The 7,500-nt window shown below is 40.5% G+C and overlaps 1 protein-coding gene across 1 annotated transcript in view; it reads right to left on the bottom strand.

The window, feature by feature from the left end:
- The window catches only part of LOC137992662 (insulin-like peptide receptor), a 74,888-nt gene that overhangs the window by 249 nt on the left and 67,139 nt on the right, over positions 1–7,500 (bottom strand). The window contains exons 16-21 of the mRNA XM_068838137.1: positions 6,321–6,421; positions 6,172–6,227; positions 5,953–6,009; positions 5,810–5,882; positions 5,044–5,178; positions 1–473 (exon numbers count right to left, since the gene is read on the bottom strand). The exon at positions 1–473 is cut by the window's left edge and continues 249 nt beyond it. Of these exons, the coding sequence (XP_068694238.1) occupies positions 215–473; positions 5,044–5,178; positions 5,810–5,882; positions 5,953–6,009; positions 6,172–6,227; positions 6,321–6,421 (681 nt within the window). The 3' untranslated portion in view covers positions 1–214. The remainder of the gene's footprint in view (positions 474–5,043; positions 5,179–5,809; positions 5,883–5,952; positions 6,010–6,171; positions 6,228–6,320; positions 6,422–7,500) is intronic.

Here is a 7,500-nt window from a genome sequence, read left to right as displayed (position 1 = left end):
TTCGTTCACACCAGTAAAAGCCAGGTCATCGACAGTACAACAGTTGACCAAAGTTACAAAAGACGAAAAAAATACTGATGGCGGTATAAGACATTGCTTGGCGAAAGCACTACCATAAAAACTCGTTCTAATGAATTTTTGCGCAGACAAGCATGTGATTTCATTAAAGAAGGCGAATGATTCATGACAGACTGTGGACCACACAGTGATTAAACTAGTGATAATTATCTTCCGGTGCGGTCTTTTTTTCAACTGCTGAATCAACATCAAAAGAAGGGTCGTCGGTTTCAGATTTGTTCTTGTGCTTGTAATGGCTGCTTAACAGTCCCTTTAAATGATCTTCTGTTAAAGTGTGGAAGAAAGAAAGCTGGTGGAAAATATCGGATAAGTCTCTTTCCAGCAAACTTATCAGATACACGAATGTTGGCCGAGCTTTAGGGTTAAATTGCCAACAAAGGGTCATCATCTCGTACCTGAAAAAAAAAACAAAAAAACAAATATGATGAGGAAAGATTCTCCTGTGTAGCACAATCTAAGCTTCAACCAAAAGCAAAATGTTTTAGGAAAAGAAAGGAAACACTGCTACCATGAAGGGGTCAAATCCCCTGCAAAAAAATGAAGGAAAAATTATATGAACAATGACCACCACGATTATACCGATTTGAGCTGACCATGATGTTCATAACGACCGAATATGCTTTTGCAACGAGAACACTGCAACTACTCAAGCGTTTCGTTCAGTAAACAAAATAACTGGAAACTGCATGGCCTGTAAAACTGGAGTTGAAGTGAGACTCGCTATTTGCGATTTTTCAATGACAGTTAATTAAATAACTTCGTTTGCTTTTTCTCGATAACATTTTGTGTTACGACATTTGCCATGTTTAATGAAAGACCCCGTAAACGAATGACATAATACACATATTATAACATTCCCCCTATAAGTAATGTAAGGAGTAATAAACATGCAATCAAAAATATCAACATTGTCCACTGTTCATCGACCAAGCCCTATCACAGTCACACAAGTTAACGTTTCAGTTGATAACAACAACTCGGCTGAGAAATGTATTTAATGATTAACAGCCCTTAATCAACTAATAATAGACAAAGTCATTTAGTCTGGGTGGTTGTACACTTCTGCCAGATCTAGTGCGGATAATACCAGGGGGCTGGATGATGTCACTTTCTGGGAACTTTGTGATTCCTTTGTCACTTGTTGCACTCGTGATGGTGCCTGAGTTACTATCAGGGGTCTTGATGTCTCTCCTGTTTCGTCTGTAGGAAGTGCCTTTGCTGGTCAGAATTACTAAGCGAGGGGAGGGAGCAAGTTTGGTAACTGTGGCAGGTTTCCAGTCATTCTTTGTTTTTAGTCGAACAGTGTCACCAGTTTTGACAGGAGGTAGTGACTTGGCCCCCCTATCAAAATATAGCTTCTGTGTTTTCTGTTGAGCCAGGAGCTGGGACTTGGCATCGGTTGGAATTCCTGTATCCAATAAATGTGTAGTAGTGAGAAGTTTGGTTTTTAGCCTTCTGTTTAAGTGCCTCTGTGATAAAAAAAATCACCTCCTTGATTTCTTCAGATTTTGAAAGTGTGTTTGTGTAACACATGACTAGCAGAATTTTGAGCTTTGATTTTTAACCAAAGGCCGTTTACTTTGAGTATAAGTTTTGGATTTCATGGTCTGCCATTATTCACGTTGAAAAGTTTAAAAGTCTGAAAGCCCAAAATTCCCGCGCTGCATGTTGATTCTGTGGCATACACAACGTGCAAAGGTGGATTTGAGTTGGGTAATGACTTCAGAACTCACAATGCTATCACGCAGCAAGCCAATCTTTACCCACTTTGAAAAATAATCGACAGTCAGAAGATAGTCCTTGGCTCCCAGGGTAAATATATCACATGCAATCTTTTGCCATAGTCTATATGGGACTTCATGCTAGATCAATGGCTCAAGAACTTCAATTCCTGTCGCAGATGTCGCGGGCTCTTCGCTTGCTTTTCTCGATTCCAAGGCGGCTTTCATGACTTTTTTTTTAAGCATTTCGGGTCTCAGTCGTTCTGGAACAATCATCTTGTGATTTTTGAAGAGAATTCTATCAGTCTCATGGATTTCTTGCTTGAAACTTTAGTATGGCTTTGTGTCAGCAGGCACTTTACTCTTGTAGTCAGGCCATCCTTGTTTAATCAGCAGTGCGACTGTCTGAAGAGTTGGATCTGCTGTTGCTGCTTCTTGAAATTCTATCATCTTTTCCCCTGAAATTGGTAGGTTTGCTAGCAGGAGATGGACTTGTATTTCAGTTTCCTCATGAGGTACCCCTTGAATGATGTGAGTGGTCTCAAGGTGTTCTCTGGATAATGCATCTGCAATGAAAATTTGCTTTCCTGGGACGTACTTCACGTTGAGATGGTAGTGCTGCAATTGAAGCCGTAGACGTTGAATTCTGCAATTGGTTTGGGAAAAATTGCTTCTAGGGGCTTACGATCAAATTCTACTTCTATTTCCTTGCCATATAGGTACTGGTGAAAACGTTCACACCCAACTATTGCCAGTGTCTCTCTTTCTATTTGGGGAGAGCCTTCCTGGTCAGGGATTTTGATGCATATGCTACCGGTTGTTTATCCTGAAGTAGTACAGCTCTAAGTCCTGATTGGGATGCATCTACCGATAGTTTTTCCGGCTTTTCTACATCATTGTAGCGTGGTAGTGGTTTTGAAGTAAGGACATTCTTAATTTCATCAAGACATTTTCTTGGGGCTCCCTCCCTCCCTACCCTCCCCTCCCCCCAAGTGCCATTGCACGTCTTGCTTAAAGGGAACCTCCACTAAAACAACAAAATAGCTTTAAACCACAGAACATAATGTTTACAATTGGAATTGCTCAATCTTTTTCCAATGAAAGCGTTTGTATTCGAGAAAAATAAATTCCAAAAACGCTTATTTTGGTTTTCAAATTTCCCGGGCGCCGCCATCTTGAATAATTGTGACGTAACTTGGTTGCCCTATTGTTCCAGAACAATCGCTCTTTGTATCAGAACAATAGGGCAACCAAGTTACGTCACAATTATTCAAGATGGCGGCGCCCATGAAATTTGAAAGCCAAAATAAGCGTTTTTGGAATTTATTTTTCTCGAATACAAACGTTTTCATTGGAAAAAGATTGAGCAATTCCAATTGTAAACATTATGTTCTGTGGTTTAAAGTTATTTTGTTGTTTTAGTGGAGGTTCCCTTTAAGTAGGAACCTTAGTGGCTCAGTGAAGGTGCTCATGTTCGGGATGAACTTGCTTAGGTAGGTTATCATGCCTAGCAGACGCTCTACATCTTTTTTGTGTTGTGATGGTGGCATGTTGAGGATTGCCTCAATCTTCGATTCATCAGGCTTGGTTCCATCTTTGGTAATCTTGTCGCCAATGTACACAACTTCAGGAATCTTGATTACAAACTTTTGTTTCTTCAGCTTAACCCATTCTGTTAGTTGATCAACTTTTTCTATGGCACGTACTTGTTCCATTCTCTCTAGCTCTTGCCTTAGCTATGGCAGAAGGGTGAATTACAGGCTTAATTTCTGGGTTAATCTCAATAATTATGACGTTCCCCTTCAAGCTCTCCAAGGCCTTCAAACAGGTCGTTAAATTCCTTCTTTCTCAGCATTGACATTAGCCCTGTCAACAGTTCTGAGAAAATTAAATACGCTCAGATCCTGACATGTTCTTAAACCGAGTTGGGGCGGGGAGTTGAACTTCAGCTTCAACACTGAACAAAGAAATAGGAGTTAATCTGTTTGTCTTTGTTCTTACAAATCATCCTTGCCGCTCCCATTCACTGGTATCTCAGATCCACTGACGCCAGTGAGTTGTGCTTTAGTTGTCTTGAGGTGTGGCGTTCCTTTGAGAGAGTTGAAAACATCTGATGAGATTATATTTGCTTGTGATCCAGTATCCACTTCATTTACTGGTGGTCACTTGAATAGGTACTTTCCATTCTTGCTCATGGTCATCTGTTTGGACGTGGCCGATAAATAATTCTTCCAATTGCTCATCATCGACAACAGGTTGAGCAGCTTGATTACTTTCCACTAAATGAACATCCATCAGATGCAAAGTGATTTCGATTTTTTTCATTTGTGACAGGTTTTTCCAAAAGCTGGGCATTTGCTCGGTGCATGAACTGTTCCACATCTTTTACATTTGTTTTGTGGTCCACTTTTGGTCTTCTTCTGGCGATCACTTTTCATTTCCTCTTTGGGCGGGAATTTACTATCTGATGTGGCGGTATTCCTGTTTACATAATCAACACTCTTGGATTCTTCGCTTATCGACTTCGTTTGGCGTTTTGAAAATTCCGACGCTCGCACATATCAATGGCTTTCTGAAGACTTAAGTCGGTTTCTTGCAATAACTTTTCTCCCAAGGTGTTGCAGGATATTCCACAGACGATTCTGACTCGAATTAAGCTCTCTCACAGTTTACCAACTTCGCACGTGCTTGCTTTGGCACGCAGCTCGGTTACGTACTGATCGATGCTCTCTGTCGGTTCCTGAATACAAGTAAAGAATTTGTGACGTTCAAATGTTCCGCCTCGGATTGCAATAATTTTAAAAATTTCTGGAGTAAGACGTGAAGCTTTTGATCCGCGGTCGATAACGAGAATTTGTCGTAAATTTCCAGTAATTCGTATCCGCTAAGAGGAAGAAATAGAGCGATTCGTTGCTTCTAAGGTTTTTCATTGAGCCTGAAGCTGCCATGTACAGTTGAAACCACTGTTTCCACTTAGACAATTATCTGTAACATTCCCCAACAGATTGAGCGTTGAGGGCGGCTTGAGTAAACTCAGTTTGAGCAAAACCTTTGTCCTTCAAACTGTGTTTGAGTCAGTTCTAAAACTTCTAACACAATGCCACGTTTAATGAAAGACGACGTGAGCAAATGCCGTAATACACATATCATGACAACATTCTCCTTGCCGTCCAAAATGGCAGTCAAGGTAAGAAGAAAGAGAGGGAAGCACAGAAAATGGTCAATTTGTGTTAATCATACTTACAGTTTTTCAGGACATTCCTCTGGTCTCTCCATGAGGCCGCCATCCACTACGTATTTAAGAACTTCCTCGTTTGACTTTCCGGCATAAGGTTGGCAGGCCAGTGTTGCCATCTCCCACAAAACCACACCAAATGACCTGTTTAAAAAGCAACGAAGATTTTGTAAACAAGAGGTCTTTGTGATAAAACAATTCTAGTAATTTTGAACAAAAGTAACTGACTTCAAAATGTTGCATTAACGTCTTCTTTCAGTCGTACAGTGAAAATTTCCTAGGTTCGAAATGAGTTCGGGATTAGCATCGAATTAATCAAAGGGCAAGTAAGTGTTGGTAAATTTGTTGAATATCGCTGCGAGTTATTGCATCCAAAGCAACGAAAACGCAAATGCACACTTTCGAAAAATTTGTGATCAAAGCTTTCTGTGTGCTTCTTAAAGATTTAAGAGTTACTGCTACATGCTATAGCGTTATTGAACAATATTCATTCCTCAACCCACTGCGGCTCGTTTGGAACATAACCAATTATTCCAAAGTTAAAGAAACCATTATCTGGTGACGATGGTAAGACTTCCGCGAGGTTTTTTTTTTTGAGTAATGCCGTCTTTTGCCCATTTTGATTCTTTGCTGGCAGTGCAGTTTTACTCTACTAAAGTGAGTATGATAGACCCAATGTAAGTTACCATGTGCAGTTTGTAATACGTCACTTACAATACGTAACAGAACAGAAGTTCAAGAAACGAGACATCAATTTTTTTCATGGTAAACTCACCAAACGTCGCTATTACTGGTAAAAACGCCATCCTTTAAGGACTCAGGTGCCATCCACCGCACAGGAAGCAAACCTGAAAAGAAGTGGATATCTTTTACATTGCGACCACCAAGATTTGAACAACGTTCACCACATCATCTCACCTTTGCCGCCTTTTCTGTAGTAGTCTGTCTCATAAATATCACGTGTCATTCCAAAATCTATTGAAAGAAGGTAAAAGATCGAAGTCATTGCCAAGCCAAAAATACTGGAAACAGAAGCTTATGCAGTAGACCATTGGATAAGGGCAAGGAAGGCACGCGAGAACGAAAGTAACCTCATTTCTTCCCTCGCGCCTTTCCTCGCCCACGAATAGACCTCACCTCCTATTTTCACTGTGAAATCTGCATTTACCATACAGTTTCTCGCCGCGAGATCTCTGCAAACAAATAAAAAACAACATGATGTAAATTCCAGATTATGACATTCACCAACGAGGTTGAAAGTAAAACTGCAGTATCACTTGATATACCTGTGAACATATTTCCTGTTAGCCAGATAGGCCATGCCATCGGCAATTTCACCAGCCATTTGAAGGAGTTCTTGAAGCGTTGGAGCAGGCAACGAACCTTCCTAAAAAGTAATCAATACATCGATTAAATAAGTAATAAAACAATTAAACAGTTATCTGAAAAACACTCTGCAGACACATCTTCGGTATCCAGAATTGGCGCAGTGGTAAGAGCACTCAACTTTCACTGAATCATTTATATTAAAGGTGTGTCGTGTTCTCGACAGTAACTAGACATCACGTCTTCTGTACACGTTCAACGCACTTAGCTAAACTAATAAAACTGTTAAATAGTTGTTCTCGAAAAAAAAAATTACTTAATAAAAACATGAAAATTCGCGGACGTCCGATATATATTTCGATCTGCGATCCTCGTCAGTCGTCCGCCATTTTTAAAAATACGTATATCCTTCATGTAAGAGGCATTGGAATGGTCCACGCTTTCTCAAACGTAATGTATGTCATCTACGTCATCAAGAGACATCTCATCTCGGTGCAACAACGCGTCCACGGGTGACTACAGCACGCGGAATCTGAAAATAGTTCCACTCGTTGTTTGGTAAAGCCCACGAGGATGAGAGATCTGTCGCTGAGGATGAAGAAATCAGTGACGACGAAAGGAGAATGACGTTGATTAAAAAAAATTGGAAACAACATCCACCCATCAATACAACTTGAAGTGGATTACCCATCTAAACCCCAGGACGGAAGGCTGCCTATCCTTGACTTGAAGGTGTGGATTGAAACAAAAGAGAAGGAAACAGAAAAACGAGACGAGAAAGCCTCATTGACCATGTATGGGTTCCATTCCAAGACCGTGGCTTCAAAAGCAGTCGAAAATGCTGGATCTGCCTTAAACTGGAGTTACAAGAAAACAGTGCTAACCCAAGAAGTCCTTAGGTTCTTACTTAACTGTAGCAGGTTGTTACTATGGGAACCAGTGGTAGAAAATGTTAATGAGATGGTCCTGAGAAGCAGTACTCGGGGTACAACAAGAAAATCCGATATGATGTGCTTGTCGATCCGGTCCTCAAAGATTATAGAGCGAGAAAGAAGCTGATCACGAAGGAGAAAGACCATTACACCGGCCCAAAGAGTGGAGAAAGGAAGAACGAGAACAGGAAAAGATTGGAAAGAAATA

This window comes from Montipora foliosa, chromosome 2 (genome assembly GCF_036669935.1).
Source record: "Montipora foliosa isolate CH-2021 chromosome 2, ASM3666993v2, whole genome shotgun sequence".
Taxonomy (NCBI): domain Eukaryota; kingdom Metazoa; phylum Cnidaria; class Anthozoa; order Scleractinia; family Acroporidae; genus Montipora; species Montipora foliosa.
The sequence above is the reverse complement of the archived record's forward strand: the minus strand, read 5'-3'. Positions and strand labels throughout refer to the sequence as shown.